This window comes from Tauraco erythrolophus, chromosome 4 (genome assembly GCF_009769465.1).
Source record: "Tauraco erythrolophus isolate bTauEry1 chromosome 4, bTauEry1.pri, whole genome shotgun sequence".
Lineage (NCBI taxonomy): Eukaryota > Metazoa > Chordata > Aves > Musophagiformes > Musophagidae > Tauraco > Tauraco erythrolophus.
In genome coordinates, this window is record NC_141468.1 from 42,208,035 (window position 1) to 42,227,129 (window position 19,095).

General features: G+C 39.7%; 1 protein-coding gene across 1 annotated transcript in view; it reads right to left on the reverse strand.

The window, feature by feature from the left end:
* PTPRR (protein tyrosine phosphatase receptor type R) overlaps positions 1-19,095 on the reverse strand; it is a 153,306-nt gene that overhangs the window by 27,553 nt on the left and 106,658 nt on the right. The window contains exons 8-9 of the mRNA XM_086610723.1: positions 7,194-7,380; positions 220-304 (exon numbers count right to left, since the gene is read on the reverse strand). Coding sequence (XP_086466849.1) covers positions 220-304; positions 7,194-7,380 — 272 coding nt within the window. The remainder of the gene's footprint in view (positions 1-219; positions 305-7,193; positions 7,381-19,095) is intronic.

A 19,095-nucleotide genomic window follows, 5' to 3' on the forward strand; every position in this document is an offset into this window, starting at 1 on the left:
GATGCTGACAAAGTGTGTACCGACTAAGGCATCCAGTGAGAGTTCTGCATTTGCCAGTCCTACAGCACTGGGTTTTTGTTCTCTTTCTACATAGAATATAAATAAGTTTATGAATAGGTACCCAACGATCAAAGATAAAGACCACTAGATTTTCACAGCAATACATTCTCAAAGCAGGACTAAATGTCATAGCAGGAAACCACGGGCTAACTCACTTACTTGGCAAAATTGTTTTATAGCGATTTTTAGTTCCATGACTCGGGATGTCAATTTCTTTGGGATCCACAAAATTCATTGGTATTTCCTATAAAAAATAAATTCAATCAGATTGGTGTTTCCAAAGGAGCCACGCAGGAAATTATCACCAGAAGGCCATCTGCTGTTGCACAACTGTCTTTTGACATCAAAGTTATTAAGAAAAAAAGTGGTTCCCACCTCAAGCCTGTCAACACCCTTCCTTTAATAAACACAGGGAGTTGCATATCGAAGGGGTGACTTCCAAGGAACACTTCTGATGAATTATTAAATGCAAAGTTTTTACAGGATTAGGAGAGAGGTTAGAACACACAATAGTTCTAGAAAAGTGGAGTTGAAAAGTGCAGTACTGTAACGGAAAAGCACAACATTTTACATAACTGGGGGAGGAACTTTCAAAATAATTAAATATTAATATATGGTAAACATATTTTTTCTAAATTTTGTGCAAAGCCCTTAACAACGTCAAAGATCTTACTTGCTTTTTATAGAAAATACTAGAATGAATTGGTTTAGTCTTTTACATTCAGTGACTCAAAAGCGTAATAAAAATCTGAAGCTCTTGACTCTCATTCTGATCTTTTAGTGACTGACCACGTTGCCTTCTTTAAATAGGCAGATGTGCAAGAAATTAATGTGACAGTTTGCTTGAAATTCCAAAAATATACAAACGATAAACTCCTCATCAACTTAAAATCACTGCTTTTCCAATTGTTTGTCAGCATGAAAAGTAAAAATCCTCCAATTTTTCATTGACCAAAATGTTTCACTTGGTCTAAGGGGGAGAAGAATGATTTTGATTTTTGAGGTTATGAAATGTTGTTAATGTTCTTATAGTTGAATAAAACCAACTCTTTGAAAATGGCAAGATGAAACACGTAAGGGTTTTTTTTCTTGATCGTGGAGGACATTTTACCAACCAAAACAATCTGGCAAAATCACATTTGAAAATGCTTCAGTTGACTCAGATCTTCATTTTTCACTGAGCTTTTTTGGCTGGCACTATTTAAATTATCCTATGGTAAGTCGGAATTTGATCTTCAGTAAATTAATACTTCTACTTAAAAGCACAGTTATTACTAGAGACTTGAAAATTTCCTTGCTGGCCTGGGACATTTATCCAAAGAGACAGCAGAATATTAAATAATTACCTCTTACAGACATATAGGAATATGAGGAGGCACAAAATGTATGTTCCTACCCTATTTCATGCAAATCTCCTTTGACTTGCACCACTGGCAAATTTACTTAAGGATTTTCTTCCAAAACCAGCCAGTTTCTAACTCCACAGGCACAGGCCTGTCCAGGACTTTGGCACAGATGAGATGCATGGCCACTGTCCTTCAGACCCAAGCTCTGGTCCTGCCCAGCATGACTGGCTGCTGCTGGTCTATTTTAGAGGAACAGGGACAAGGCTCCTAACAGCTTGCCAAGAATGCATCCAACAGCAGATCTTTACATGGGTTCACCAAGCAGGGAAAGCTACCCTCTTACTTTTCCAGTTGAAGAGAAGGCAAAGTTACGTAACATTTAGATGGGTTTTGATATGAAGCTTTGATTCCTTTCTGCTTCCCAACTTGGCTTCTGAACATCGTACTACTCAAAGCTGCAACTTCTGTGTTGGTTTTTATTTTTCTACCTTCTCTGCCTTATTGCCCATGTGTTTAGTGGACCGTCTTTCTTCTTCCTATCTCCCTCACTCAGTTTCTTTCTCAATCTCTTCCTTGCTCTTCAACCAACTCCTCAAAAGAATGACTCACTACCTCTCATTTCAGGCCAGCCAAAGTGCTGCTGCTGAGATTGTAGAATTGTGGAATCATGGAATGGTTTGGCTTGGAAGGGACCTTCAAGATCATCTAGTTCCAACCCTCCTGGCATGGGCAGGGACACCTTCCACTCGATCAGGTTGCTCAAAGCCTCATCCAACCTGGCCTTGAACACTTCCAGAGATAGGGTATCCACAGCTTCTCTGGGCAACCTGTTCCAATGTGGGCCACCTGTTCCAGTGCAATATACACCTTCCTTGCAGGTACTTCACTCAATCCATTTTCAGCTCCCTGTACTGCCATCCACATTACGTCTGTGCTAAGCACAGGGTCTTCTCACTTGTAAGACTCAATTCCTGCATAAACCTCATCCCCATTCCTTCAGATCAAACCATGTCACCTCTGTCCTGCTTCTGATGCCCCTTCCACCTCCTTGGAATTACAAAATGAGCTCCCACACCCCTCTCATATCCACCTCTTACATTCACCCCATCCTGGTGGTGTCCTCTGTGATACTCTTCCCCTCGACTCTTGGTCTCCAAACTGTCCTAACTGGCTCTGGTATGGGCTGTAAGCACCTTACACTGGGCTAGTGGCTGACCTAGAGGTTCCCTGGTTCAGTTCTGTCTTAGTATAAACACCACTGGTGCATGGCTTCTGAAATGTTTCCCCTCTTCAACTATATACTGACTGAGAGAGAGCAAGACATTAAGCCTTTGTCTGAAAGGCATCTGTCAACTACTGAGACTGGAAAAAGATGTGTGAGGAAGAGTTCTCTGCCTGCACAACAACAGACGGTGGTCAGTGGGGCTCTTCCAGCCTCCTGGCTGCCTCCCTCTCGATGCCTGCTGAAATTTGAAAATAGTTAATGAGTTGGTGAGTTACTGACAGATGGCGAAATGCCACTGAATTGAAAACAGAAATGCATTTCTCTGGGCCAACAAGGTCAATTAATAATATTTATCGCTTACATCCTGTAAACACTTTCTAGTCAGTGGGCTCCTCCCAGTAGTAAGTACTTGTGGGGCCAAGGGCATACACGGAAATCTGACAATACATCGTGGATCACAGCCACAGACAAGTCACTTACACTGAAGCTGGCTGTGAAATGTAAGAGGTGATTCCAGAAAAAAATTCAGGATGTCAGGGGATAACGTTCCTGCTAATGTGGGGGAAAATAAGCCCAGCAGATTGCAAATGTCATGAATATGTACAAATGAGCATAGAAAGTCTGTAGCTATATAGAGAATACATATTTGTTTTATTTAATATATATACACATTGTATATAAATAATTACAAACAACTTCTAAGTTGCACATATTCATGTGCTCAGATGCATGCATGCATATACGTGCATATACGTGCATACATGCATATACGCTTTGTTCATTGGCTAATTCACCTCACTGGGTGACACCCTTCTAATAACAGCTATCCTGGCTCACCTTAGCCTTTAAATGCTGGAACTGTTCATACACTTGAAAAGATATGATTTGGGTCTCTGAGAGCAGTCAAGAAAACGTGGCAAAATTTACAAAAATTCAGGTAAATGTTCATTGTATCCATCCCTCAATTTTTATAAGAACAAAATTTTATAGATTTAACAATCTGGCACTTTCCCATGAAGGACTGTATTTTCTGACGTTCCAGTATTTTGGGAATAATGAGTTTTTCTGTTCTGTTCTGTCACCAACTTCAGATATTGTGGCTTTTGAATAGTAGCAGCTCAGGCTACTAAAGAAGTATATGCTGGGCAATTTATATTTCTTCCTCCTTGCAAATCAGGTATATTCTGTCAAGTAAAAGTAGCCAAACTTTTTGTGAGCGTTAAAAGAAAAAAAAAAGACGGAAAATAGCTTTTATTTCTTAATAAGTATTATGGAAAAATATTTTTATAGCAACTTATCAGTTTTTACAATTAAAAAATAAAGTCAATGTCCCCAAGATGGTTAATTAAAAATTTAAATGTTAATTAAAGAACTAAAAATAACCTGAAACTGCTCATGTTTCAATTTTCCACTGAATTATGAACATTTCTCCACTTTTTGCACACTTGGAAGATTTTCATAGGAACTAATAATTTGAGTTTCAAGAAGACTGTCTTACTGTATTTCTTTAGTGAGTTAAAACAAGCTGAGTGAGCAGAATGAGTGAGGGTTATATATTGCGTTCTTTGCATGCCTCAAGTTCCTACTAAAGCTATTGTCTATAGCAAGGAAGATATTAAACAGATACTGTTAAACAACTTCATCTTAAAACACATTTTTAAAAACGCTTTAAAAATGGAATAGACTAGTCACGATCTTTTCAATAAAATTCTATGGAAACACTGAACAGCCAAAGTCATGTTGTGTCCCCCTGAGGGACAAAGAAAACATGAGTCTCTATTGCCTCAAAACCATGCACGGATGCTGTGTGAGAGGTTTCGAGTAAATGGGATTTGATGGAGGTGCCAAGCTGTCTGTACAAACTGTCTCTTAACATGGGGTTTAAACATGATGAAGTTATTTCTTCTAGCTTTCCTGCCTAAGTAGCGGAATGACCGAGAACCAATGGCATAACTGGTGACAAAAGTATGTTGGATGCTGATAATTTCTTCCATGTAGACCATCTGACCAATTTTTGGTAAAACAACTGAGGAATTTATTTTTCTTAAGCAAATGACTTTTACTAGAAACCCTGGCTTTTTTCAGAGTGAATAAAAGGACTGCTTTGCAGGATGCAATTATTCATTATGAAAAACTATTTTTAGAGTAAGATGGAACTCATCATCTAGTCTATTGACTTACATTCACAAACTGAAAACAAAATGGAACCCGAGAGATCAGGTGCTCTGGCACGTTTAAAAAGAACTGAATTGTTTGTATGTCATTGTTAGACCTGTAGTATGCTCAAGGGGTTGTATAGGTCTTCCTGCTCTTACATGCCTTGTTAGGATACACATTTCTGTGTGGCTCTGTTTATTAAATTAGAGCTATTAAACCAGTCTTAAAAAGCTTTGCTTGTTTGATTTAGTTTGCTAATACATTGTAAAAGCTAAAAGTGTTAGGCTAAGGGTCGGGTAGTTATGTCAGGTTCCTTTGCTGTGGTACTCTCTGATAGCAGTTGGTAGCAAGTCATCTCAGGGAACTGTAAGAACGGGATAAGCTTTTCCTTGTATTGCTTTGATCACTTCATACTGTTCTTTTAGCATGAAAAAACATGAATAATCACTCCATATTCACCTTCTCCTTACTATCATGATTTTATAGGCTTCTGTTAGAGCTTCTCACAGTCTTTTCTAGGCAGAAGAGCCCTTGTCTATTTAGTATCTCCTGATGCAGAAGTTGCTCTAGCCTGTGATTACGTTTGGTGTACCTCTATACGTGCTTCGAGATGGAGAGAATAGCATGCAGTTGTGAATGCAATATAGATTTTTCAAATGTAATAAAGGTGTTTTCTATACTATTCTCCAGTTCTCTTCCCAAGATCCCTAGTTTTGTATTTCAGAACCCATCAAGTATACAAAACTACTTTCCCCAAATGAATAACATTTTATTTTTCAACCCTGAATTTCCTCTGCCTCATCACTACCATAAAATCCTTCCGTAACTTCTCTGAAGTCCATTTTTAATTTTACTACCCTCAGTAATTCAGTATCATCATCAAACTTTGCTACCTTACTATTTATTCCCGTTTCCAGATGACTTATGAGCATCTTGGTCAGGACCTGCTCCAGAATAGATGAATCTGGAACTCCACTGGAGACCTCCTTTCACTCTGAGAAGCAACCACATAGCCTACAAATCGTTCCAACGCTACACTGTGTTGACTCTCCCCGACTGCATTGCGTTGGTTCATATACCTATTGGCTTTTTTTCTTTATTATAATTCCTTCCAGTTTCTTTGATTAAGACGTGAGATTTCTAGGCCTGCAGCTCTCTGGATCTCTTCTGGAGCCCTTCTGAAAAACTCCTGTTACCTCTAGCCCTCTGATTCCTCAGCTACTGGGGCCCAAGTGCTAGGTTACACTGCCCAAGTAATACATCAGTAAATTCATATATGAACACCTTTAGGATTCGTGGGTGAATACCAGCTTATTCCAGTGAGTACTTTTTATTCTTTTTATTAATTGGTCCTAGAATCTCTTCCATTAATGCTTCGATATCAGATAGATCCTTCACTGACTTGCTTGAATTTGCTCCTGCCACAGAGGTAGGATATTCCCTAAGTTTTTCTGTGGTCAACTTCAGATCATGCAGTCACTTCCCTCTTTTTGCTTCATCATCTACAAATCCCTTTTCTAACCTTTTGATCTTCTATTGATCCTTGTACTCTTTGGTAAGCTTCATGCTTTTGAACTATTTAAAAATGAAGTTACGGGTTTTTTTTTTTAAAGTCAAACCCTTTTTCGGCCTGCCTGATTCAGCTTTTACATTCAGCTGGCTTCAGTTTATGCTGTGTCCTATTTAATTTGTGAAGAGTGCCTCCTTTTTTCTGGTAGCCTCTTTCATCTGGCTGTTTTGCAATACCAGTATTTTTCAGGTCTTCTTAAAGTAATATTTAATAATGTGTTTTCCCTGGCTGAGCTTTTCTGCTATGATCCGTTTCTACCTGACCACTGTCTTCATTTTTAATATTAAATACACTTGTAGGAGACTTCAGTCTTTGGTCTTGAGTATATTCGGCTTGCTGAATGGAACGCTTGCTAAAGACATGTTGGACTGCCTCAAGAGTTGCTTCTTTTTTTGTGGTGTCCTTGTCTGCTCCTAAAAGTCATTTATAGTGAATAAAAATTTAGTTTTGAAATTATAGACATATGTGATGTTTACATAGGAATAAACAAAATCTCCAATTATGACTATATTTTCTGTCATCACAGCCTTTATAATCTCTCTGAAACTGTCACAGTGTTACAGTTCTGGCTGTTTGTACTGTAGCTCTAATACAACATTTATCCCATCTATGAATGGGACTTCAAACTGAGAGGAATCTGTACTATCCACACAGATAACTGACTGACTTGTCTGTCTTTAGTTAATAAACATAAAACACCACCTTAGAACAATCTAATCTGCCCTTTGGAAATTATTTGTACCTTGACACTAAAGTGTTGTCCAATTATTTTTTCCCACAGTTTCTGTTGTGCCAATTATGTCAAAAATCCTCATTTAAAGCTCGTTAAACTCACCATGAATTCTGTTTGAAGTAAATGAGAACATGCAACTGCGTCTCGAAGCTGCTGCCGTGTTAGGACGCGGCCGGCTGACTGGAGGTATTCCATCGCTACTTTTTCTCGTGGGGTTGGCACAGTGATGAAAGGTTCAACACTTCCCAAACTGCTCATATCCAAAGTCAGTGAGACATTGGAGCCTCGCCTGTGTTAGAAAAACAGTTATATCAGATCTGTGTTACTGTAAATCTCATGCTCACGCAGTTGATCCTGAGTTATTTATGCACTGTGTAGTCACTGGGAGACTCAGGTGTGGAAGGACTGCAAGACTGGTTTCACTGGAAGCACTGGGTGGCCAGAAAACCAAGATTTTACATATCATCCTACCTCTTGATTCTAACAACTGACTGTAAGAACAGTGTGCTAGGGAGCAACTATTTGGATTATTCTTAGAAGTAGAAATTGCTCCCTATATGCTACTTAATCTTTATGGATGTCCGATGTGAAAGTGACATCTTAATAAGGAAGAAATGTTTCATAGAAAGAAAATGGGGATATATTTCTAACCGATGCATCTAACCACCTCGAAGTAAATTCACAGTGATGTCAGCTATATGTTTAAGAATCTATTCAAATTAAATATACAGAATGAAGGGGGAAAAAATCAGCAGAAATAAGTGGAAAGGCAGTGCAAACATCATGACTATCAAGACAGTGAACAATGTCTCATGTTAGGTCAAGAGAGAAGGGAGAGACAATAAACCACAACAAATGAGCTGCATCTCAGGACGAGGAATTATCACAGACTTAGACGGGTTATTCGGAAATGCCAAACATCTCTTGCAGGACAATCGAATTCATCGACATTTCACATTTCTACAGAAAAATAAAGTCAGATTCAACACCACCTTTGAGCCATGAAAATACAAATAAAGCACACTTCTGTGTGCTTGGTAGGAGTGGTGCTCTTTCTGTCGCTTTCTCCAAACAACGCTTAAGAAAAGTGTCTTTTTTTGTAGTTTCAACCCATCGATCAAACGTTATTTACTCAATCCTTAATGTTAGCCATATTGATTGCAATAAATCCATGCTCTGTGAATTGCGATGACTAAACCACTTTCGTAGGCTTTAATCAAACTTTTTGTGTTTACTAATCAGAAATCAGTACTATAAGACCATACGATTCAGCTGCCTCTGAATCGGGCTACAGACACCGAGCTCAGTGTAAACGTCTCTAACATTTGCCAAGCAGCTATGCACATATAGAGATATGACAATGCAAGTTTCACTCCTACCTCTGCACATCATCACCTCTCCTTTAATGTATGCTTACAGGGGAGTTCTTTAAGCTCTTAGGTTGCTCTATGGTGTTTGGATATATACAACCACAATGTAACACCTCTGTCTCAACCCTCTCCTAATAGTCATCTGGCCAGATCAGAATACAACTTTACACCTTGCCCATTCTTTAAATCTTACATGTCACTAATTGACCATTTACTAGTTAATCCATATTCCGGTGACTCCAGTTTTCCTGCTATAGCTCTGCGTGGTTGAGTGCATTTCTTATCGGCAGGAGAACTCCCTCTGGGTGAGTGTGACCACACACTGCTCTGGATACTGGGATGTCTTTAAGGTACAACTGTCCCTTTTGCAGTAATACCACATATTGTTATAAATATCACACAGACATCATCAGATCGTACCTGTGAGGCAGCTGCTATAAATACTGGGGAAACGCTTTCCTCCAGTCTGCAGAAAAAGTTGCTTGTGCTATTGCTTACTCTTTACTGCCCTCCCAATATCCATGGGTTGCCCATAGGTATTTGTATGCACACATATTCGAGCAAATTATTTGTCTTTTCAGACATTGTGACTCTTACTTAGTGCTAGTGTTGCTGTTCTATTTTCTGATCTTCTTCTGCCACCAGAATAAGTACTCTTAGGGTTTATTGCTTTCTTCTTTGTAAACATATTAACATAACACATTTTTTTTGTTGTTCTGACACAACTTTCATGCACTTCCTCTTACACACATCAGCAGATCCTTCAGTAATGTTCTTTTAAATAAAACCATTTGTATCATGTCAGTCTGCATGAATCGAAACGACTTCAGTCACCGACCTCTCACTTAGCAAAACACAAAGCAACAATGACCAAGAGACATGACCACCTGGTGGAACTGGCGGATCTCAGATTGTGCCATACTGTCCATAAGCATATTTCGGCTTAGGTGACGGGTAGGTGATAGCAAGAGCTTTGCTGCCCAGCCCCACAGATGGTAACAGTGAGTCAGAGACAGATGCAGAGGTGGGAGAGGTAAGATGGAGGCGAGCTGGCTGCAGGCAGCTGGCAGGGCTATACGGGGACAATTTCTGTTGGCAGAGGGAAGGAGGTGGGGTATGATTCTTCTAATTTTGCTAAGAGGTAGGCAGAAGTGAAGTAGCATCCCGAGCAGAAATGACTCGTAACTGATATATGTACAAGCTGCCAGGGATGCTCTGTGGCTCACTACATACTCTGCATCATAGCAAAGCCCCAATCAGCGGTACCAGTGCTCATACCCAAATCCAGGGCCGTGACAGCCTGGGAGGTGGGCATGTCGCAAGCCGGCCTTGGTTGTCACTCTCTGCTAGACCCTGCAGGACGGTCCTGGCTCATATACCTTACCCAGCTGCGTGGGGACTGCCCCTGCCTGGAGGGGAAGCCAGATCCCCACCTCTACACTGCTCCTCAAGGAAAACATCCTGTCAGACTGCTTTCTCACAAAATTCCTCCTGTGAAAGCACCTCTTGTGACCACGACTAGCAATTTATTCCATGGAAAAAGGTAGTCCCTCTAACAGGTGGCTCTGAGGACGTATATCGCAAATCCAATCTTTTGAAAATGATCCAGAAATCCACAGAAGAGGTGCACAATGAATCTCATCAAGACTGTTTAGGCTACCTTTGGTTGAGAAATGGATAGTGATTTAGACTCAGACATACTTTTGGAAGAGCCTACTGAGATTTCCTAATATAGAGGAAAAGTATTTGCATTGTTCAGTAACAAAGTACAGTGAAAATATTAATATTTTCTTTGGCTTTTACATTGTTATAACTGACAGTCTTGGCAAAAAAGCTATTTCCTTTTTAACAACAACAAAAAATATACCTGATCTAATTATAACTTTCAGTTTACAGCTTTTACCATTTATGGGGATTATTGACGAATACTGGTGTTGAGAATCAAATAACACACTCTGGAAAGAAGAAATAGTTTTTAGCTGCATATTTAACACTTTAAAAGCTACATATTGGATAAAAACTGAATATAGGGCAGAAAATAATTACCTAAAGGATAGTGGCCTTTTTAGAAAGTCCATAACAGGATATCCAATAGATAATAGCTCTAAAGGTAAATCTTCCATAAAAAACAGGCATCTCAAAGAACGCTTTTGAAGAAATATACTTCAGTTAATGGAAAGATTTTAATAATGTTTACATTAGCAATAATAACTATTGGCAGTATTAACATTAATCACGCAGACTTCTTTACTGAATTCAAGACTGTGCCAGGGAATAGGGCTGAAAACAGGACATTTTGCCTTGTCTTGAAAGATGAGGGAAGGCCTGAACCGATCATGCTCTTATATGTCCTAATAGAAGATGCTTACAGTCTCAGGTCCTGCTCTGGACTCCTTGGATTTGCTATGTTCCTGCAACAGTTAAATTGTTCACTTTGTACAGAAAAGAGTAGAAAGCAAGAATTTTCTTTTCTCTTACTGCCTGAGTGAAAAGAGGTTAGGTAGTGAGCCCACCTTTTCCTACCTTATTGGAGGAACTGCACAAAGCTGGCAACAGAGCAACAAGGAGGTACCACCTAAAACAAAGCCCATTTTTGGTAACTACCCCTTGTCTCCAGTAGGTTTTGAATAAAGAAATTACAATCAATCAATCAGACCCGTGACACTTCAAGTCAGAAAACTCATTTTTCTTGGAGAGATATACATATATGTCCTGACTACATACAGATATCTTTCCATTTCAAATTACAGTGAAGGAGCCACACACATGGGTTTTCCCTTGTTTCTGAATATCTGCAACCCTTTTTTACCTTCTAAATAACTTTATATTCTATGTGTTCCCCATGTTAATAGCCTGAGCCAAATTAGAGAAGATTTTAATATGAGGTTGTGTCTTGATGAGGAAGAGCATCATGTGAGGAATCTAAGGAATTGTAAACATTCGTGACAACATGACATTAAAATCAGCACGAGACTAACTCTTCCGAAGTTTCACCAGCTGGGACAGCCACCTCATCACTGAGTACGTGAATAAGTGCAATCAGGAAACCACTTGTGTCTGTGTATTGTCTAGTATCCCAGAGGGGACCTTACTACATACTCACAGCCCGCTTTGCAATTGGGTAATAGGAACAAGTTCACTGATGAGAACTCACTGCAGTATTAATAATTAATAATACATTTATCAAAGCAGATTTTGTTACAGACCATGATAAAAAAAAAAAAAAAAGATTAATGCAATGTTTGTTCGAAAACTCTCAAAAGGAAGCTCCACCTGTCCACCTCGGAGGGCCGCCAGGTTACTGAAGCCTATTAATCATTAGCAAGGTCATTTCCAGGTCTTCCCTGACCCTAAAATTAAGCCGTAGCTGGTGATTATGAAAATCCAATTACTCGACACGTTTTCCCAGTTGTTTATTTAAGCTGGGTAATTTCTTTAAATACACATTCCCATGTTTATTCAGCACTCCTGAAAAATGCAACGCCCAGATTCCCGGTCTTCGGCTTTTCATTCTCTCTAGCGGTTTTGGAAGCGGCGGTGATGGCAGCTGCCCTCCAAGAGCCATTGCCCTCCGACCCCGGCATTGCAGACGCGGGAGGCGCTTCCTTCTGCGCTCTCCATCCTCCGTCCCTCTGCCGAGCTCCCGCGTGGCCGAGGTGGGAGCTGTGTCAGCCGTGCAGGTGGAAGGAAACCATTAATTAGCGCCAAGAGTGGCGCTGGCTGCGGCTGCTGGGGAGGGAGTTTGCTTTGGGTCCTCAGATCCTGCTTGTAGCAGGGGACACTCCGCAGGGCTGCTCTCCCTGGGTTTTACTGCAGGGATGATGGGAAAACACCACGATTCCCCTGTGCATTTTATTTCTCTAGCGCTCACAGACTAGGTCTAAACATGGGTCCTGGTTCTCTTCCCTTGCTGGTCCATCTCATCAGCAAATGCACTGAATTCGGGTGGGTTTTACACTGCTGCAATTGCACTGGGAGACCACAACTAGGCACACAGTTTCTGCCACTTACTACCTTACTGGTGCCAGGCTTCTCCTGCTTATCTAGTTTCATATTTCAGTAGAGCAATTCAAGGAAAAAAAAAAAAGTAAATTTGTAAAAAAGGACAATGGAAAAAATATAGGTCTCATCTTTCCTGCTGCTTTTAAAAATAGCTAAGAGAAAACATGGTCATATAGATGAACAACTGTGATATGTAAAGCTGCAGAGGGGTGTGAAAAGCACAGTAAATCAGAAAAGGACATAATGTTGTTATTAACCTGTATTTTGATGTAAAATAAATAAAAATAAGATACCACATAACTCCCATTGACTTCATCAAGAAAAATCAGTGTTAAAAAACTTAGAAAAGCAGAAATACAGAGGAGTTAAAAACATCTTTGCAAAGGACCGAACATATTGACATTTTCTTTCAGCCTTGAGCAAACCGTAATACAGATCTTCTAATGTATGACTGAGACATTTCTTCACAAATCCGGATTTATAATAGTCATTACAGTCAGTCCTCAGAAGGTTAAGAGATGACTTTCATTTGAAGTGAAATATAATTTGATAAATTTTAATGTAACATTCACAGTATTGTTAAATAGTTGCTTCTAATAAGCATAAGAACCGTTTATGTATTTTTCACAAATGCTTATATATGATTCTTGCTCTGTACACACTGGACTGAAATATATATCATCACCTTGTACTGCTTATATTACTGGATGTCTTGGGAAAGTAGGGCTGAATGAGAGTACGGTTACATTAATGGGTGTGGTAATCTCTCGGGGTTTTTTCTATCAGCATACCATCTCAAACACATCTTCTAAGCATGTAGTAAAACTCCATTATTGACCACCCAAACTTGAAAAAAGAAGAGTGATTTTTTCCTAGGTCTACATTATTTTCTTGGAAATTTAGAGCTCATGAGTTTCAGTTTTCTGTTGTGCTGCAGCACATATTAGAGAATATTCTGATAGAAAACCCAAGTTCTGATAATATACAACAACCATTAATGTAATTATCCTCTTATTTACTCCTACTTTCAACAAAGGTCAATCAATATCATCAGTACTAGTTTGAGAAAATACTGAATAAAAAATTCATTATGTAACTACGTGAATGTCATCCTAACGAATAAATATTTGCACACAGTACTTGTTGCATATAACGTATAATTTTTACACTTCTAGGTGGCCTATGAAGCATTGTTATACAGATGCTATGCTTGGCAGATCTGTGACAATAACTCAGTTTCCCAAATAACCTCTGCTTTGCCTGCTGACAATTCTGGGTTCCTGTTGGTTTTCACCAGAACAAGGGCTGCAGCTTTTAGGAATCCACTCAGACCTGGGGTTAACGACACTTTTCAACAAACCAAACCTACATCACGCCCAAACTGAAGTACTCAAAAATCAGAAGCTGAGATCAGCCAACTAACTAGGCCAAAGAAGAATTAGTGTTAGAATCAGGACTAAAACCCAAGGTTCCCTAAACCTGTGAAATTTCTCAAGTTACATTAAGTCATTTTGCAATCAATTTTCATATGTACTCTTCTCTAAAGGAAATGACTCTTCAACTGATTTCAAGATTCAGTATTATTTATGTCAATCATTTACTTAAAAAACAACAGCAGAGGAATACAAATTGATTTTGACAGAAAATCTGTAACTATGAATATAAAATGACTGACTGACTGATTTACTTTGCGTTATGGCCATCTAAATTAATACAGCCCAACACCTTGAAGGACCTATACCAGTTAGCTCATGTTTGGTCATTTTGCAGCAACTTTGCTATGCATGAAAATAAGAAATGCAGGACCAGAGTTCCACCTTCAGCACTTCGGTGTGCAGATGGTCAAAACTTATCTTCCATGCTCTCCCTGACATACCAGTGCTACTTAAAACATCAGAAGTTACCTACTGACCTCCTATCACGCCTAGGAGCTGTGGACCTTTATTATTCTATACGCTTCTGGCCTCATTTCCAAAGCCTTATTCCTCTCAGAGATTAATTTTCCTCTGACCCTGATTTTTCCTCTCCAGAGAGGAGATCCTGGATGGATAGGCGGATAGTAGCCCAATGTTTCCACACGCATGCTAAGCAATTCAACCGTTAATATTACTGATGTTTCTACCCTGCCTCACAGTCATCTGCACCCAAGATGAACCCTGTAGCTATTTGTGTGGGCAGCCCGATCTCACCAACCAGAGGACCTCATTCACAGTGCAGTGGCAGTAATCTGGATATGACACTGAAGCTAATGCCTATTACCAGAAAGCCATAGATGGAAGTATACTTAAGCTCAGAACTGTAAGGGAGGCAATAGACAATAGGATGAAGTATGCTGATCCTATGCATCTTCTTGGAAAGAACATGTGCCATTTCTGCTCACGTTGGCTCTATCATCACATGGCTTTCTTTATAGTATTCCAGTGTTGCATTATTACTTTTTTCCTACTTATTTGTCACTTGAAAAACTGATGCTTCCTGCCTCTCATTCTCAGGAGGAGGTCTGGAAGCGACAAGAGAAGGCTGTGTGCCTCCTGAAAGAAGAGGGATATATGGCTGCTGTGAGGCAAGACTTCCAATCCTCTGCAGCGTCCCAGCTACCAGAAACCTCCTGGCAGCATCTGGCAGCATCCTCCAGCCTTCTCTGAGTCCATAGAAACTGATCAGGAGCCTCTGCTATAAAGTTTAAATAGCTTTTCTGGAAAGCGGAGGCAGTTCACGTTCTCGCCAGAGGGTCTGATCCTGTTCCCGCAGCCACGAGCGAGAGCACGCCAATACCTCTAGTACTAAATTGCAAACAATTCTCAGGATCTACTCACAGCTCAGCGTGTCAAAATGAACAGAGGAAACGAGTTTGACAAGTACTTCTGGACTAAGTTTTAAGCAATCAGTATCTGGTTAGGACAGGAATGGCTCAATATCCTGTAGAGGAAAACAGCTGACATGAGAGTAGTTTCAACTTTCCCTCTTTTAATCATACTTTCTAATGTACTGCCAATTCACTCAGGTTCTGCCCTCGATAAGGCTACGCTGCTCGGCTACGGGAACTGACTGTTCAAAAATGCAAAGCTTATACAACCTCCCATCTTTTCCTGTAGATTATTTCTACAATCAAATGGCATTTTGTCACGCAAACTTCTCTCCCAATAAAATTTGAATGGTAACATAAAGCTCTACTTCTGCTTCATATTCACATATACATGTTTTCAGCATGAGTGAAAACTGAGTTAAATGTTCAGAAGTAAAAATAAGTGAAGATGCTAATTTGTTGTGCTTATTTGAGCTGTTTTTTCAAGGAGCTGAATAAATGTTTACTAATTTATGGTTAATTTGCTTTAGATGGTAGAGCTTTAATTGAATGCAGTCTTGTTTATTGCTGTTATTATCTGCTTTCACTGCAGCATTGCTTTATTTCGTACTGGAGGCCTCATTGCACAAACATACTGGATGACCTGTTCTCTCTCCGATTAATGCACACGCTAATTTAAACCAAGCTACAATGAATATAAACAAAAGGGATTAAAAGAATAGGGAAAAGGAAAAGAGAATGGAGAGGAATAACAATTAGCTGCTAGGGCTGCACAGATTAGACAAATGCACAACTTAATGAGCTCAGATAATGCCAACAAGAATTGCTAAAAACCCCCATGTATTCTGTCTGCTCTATCTTTTGCTTGAAAAATAGAAAAAAAAATCAATTTCCAAAATATTTTTTGTCATGCTTGCATGAGTTGCCCATCTATGATTTCAGTTCATAAGTACGTCCATGATGCTTTAGAGGAGCTATAGCCAGGCACCATCATTTTCCATTTAGATCTCTTGTCCAGGTGCAAAGCCTGATTTCTTTTCCCTGCACACGCAAGGCTCACTCCTTTGCTGAGCACTACAGCATGACCAGAGGGTGCTTGCCTGCAGTATTCAGAGAACTGTAGCTTATCTAAGGGTACTCACCTAACAAATGGAGCAGAGAGGTGCAACACTACAGCAATAGCTTCTAGGAAGTGTTTTTTCAGGACTGCTTAACTGAGATTTTTTGCTATGGAGTTGGTCAGCCCTATGGTAAACAAATAATGGATTGATCTTAGATTTTTGAGGTTTTCGATGAAAATAAGTTTGTGGTTTGTTTGGGTTTTTTTTTTGTGTTTTTTTTTTTTTTTAATAACAGGAGCCTTATCAGTAAGTCCATTTAGCTTCATGTGTTCCATACTAATTAATCTCTTAAGCGCAAACTATACCATCATCCTGCACCTGTTGCTCATTTAAGGAATATAATCTACAACCCTTATATCCAAACAAGCAAATATATCATCTATTCACACATTAATGTCCTTCAATACTCTTTTGAGGCTCTAATCAAAACTAGCTGACCTGGAAAAAGACACGGGAAGGAGTATTCTTAACGTAAATGGGCAATATCTTCAGACAGTATCAGTAAGAGAAAATTATTTTTTATTGTGACTTGAAGACTAATCAGTACAACGAGTTCTTTCCTGGTGAGTTTGCCATTTGGGAAAGACAGGAAGGAACATCTGGAAAAAGAGGCGTTTACTACACCCTGTCAACCTTAAGATAATAAAAAATCACATTCCTTGTTTATTTGACTTGGTCTTCATTATCTTTAAACTACCGCAAGTGTCACACAGAAGATTTCTAAGGAGACAAATGAATTGTTAGTGGACTTTGAAGAAATTACTGAACAGCAGCAGTTCCTGAAGAACATAAAACCTCCAGACCCGCACCATGGCTCAACAGAGCTGCGCCATCTATAGACATTCCTAAAGGGAACCGGAGAAACTGCTCCATGCAGTCACACAGTGGACAAAGCATCCAAGGCTGCCTGTACAGACCAGAAATCCTTTTAGCTCATGCACTTTGGAAGGCACAGTCCCATTTCCAGAGTGACTTATATGCTTCAGTTATACTGTGAGTTGATGGGATTTAGGCTCGTAGAGACAGGAACCAGAGATGTGTCCTTAGGTCTGCGATTTAGCCACTTCGGAAGTTTCCAGAGCTGACACTGACATCTAAGCTAGGTATAGAAACCTTTCTCTCTCCCAGCTTTTTCTTCTTGATTCACTTTACTAGTCTGGCTTTCGAGACTTGCTTTCTATGGGAAGTCTTGCTCAAACAAGTATATTAATGTGCAAAGTGCCTGGATTCCCTTTGAAAATAAAGTTCAAGAAATCTCCTTAGGCTTGCAATTTGAAATGGAGCAATGCTTGAATGCTTTTAAAAGACAGCTATAAATGTCTGCATACCAAGGTGTACTTTATCTTGCACTTCAGAGATGAGTTAGACCTTTAAAAGAGGTATTGCCAAGCTGTACAGTCCCATTTAGGGCTGAACTGTTGATGAAGTACAGACAGGTAAGTGACCCGGAGCTCCCTTCTACAGAGCCCAGCAGATCCCTTGAAGGCCACGGCCCTGGCCACTGCCTGCCTTCATCAGAGACATTCCTACATGGGAGTGCATAGGCTGGGCTCTAGAGAAGGAAAATGCGTCTGTACCTGTGCCCAGAGATGAAGGCATGGGCCAGAGAGAAGGCTTTATGGATCTACTCTTCCTCATACACACCATCAATGAGCCAGCACAGATTGGAAATTTCAGAGTGAAATAATTATTGCTTCGGATTCATAGCTCTCTATTAGCAAAGGATTCATGGCATTAAGGAAATGAAATCACTTGATTTAAATTCACTTCTATGATTTGAATAGAGGACGGAAATGTGAGGACTCTGATAAAAGCAGTGTTCCTCTAAATGCACATTGCATTATGAAATAAAGAGAAAGGAGAAGAAGTCATATCTGAAAGATAAATCAAACTCTCTCCCAACCTAACCTCCGCCCCGTCTATCTCAGCACAAGTGCTGTCAACACACAGGGCTCCATACGGCTAATGATGTAACACGAGTTAAATTAACATACATTGAAGGGAGTGATGTAGAAACAGGAACGTAAATTTGGTATACTATGTAAGACCAAAGGTTGAGCAGTATCCTGTTTTCAACAATGGCCAGCAAGAGGAGGTGTAGGGAAAGACTGTAAGAACAAAGCAGGCAGGAATTACTGATTACTTAATTAACACTGTTACTTATTTTTAGTATGCCCTCCAGCTTCTGCCAATCTGTAGTTTAGGAACATCCTGAATCAAAGGTTGCTTCCACATCTTTGTGTTTAGTGTCATCTCTTCCGTGATTTTTCCTTCAGCACAGCTTTCTTAGTCCATCTTAAGACTTTTGCACTGTCCCAGGACAATGAGCTCCGTAGCTGGGAGTCAGACAATAGTGAACACTAGACATGGGGACTAGAGGGGTATTTAGGACATCTACATTTGGGAAAATTCTTATGATGAAGCAGAAAACATTTATTTTATTCTAATCTTATCAGTAAATTGCAAATGCATTCTCTGTAGCCAGAAGGTTACCTTTGGGATTAATTACAATAGCTTTCTGCTTTTCGCAGTGCCGCCCTCTTTCGCAAACCTATTCAGTATTGTGCTCTGTGGGCCAAATTCTCTTCCCAGACACCTCTATAAACCCACTGAGGCAAAACAAGCTAAACAGAGTCTAAAGTGAAACGAGACCATGCAAGTATTTATTAGCTGTTGTGTACTTTCCTGCCGTTCTGATTGTTTTC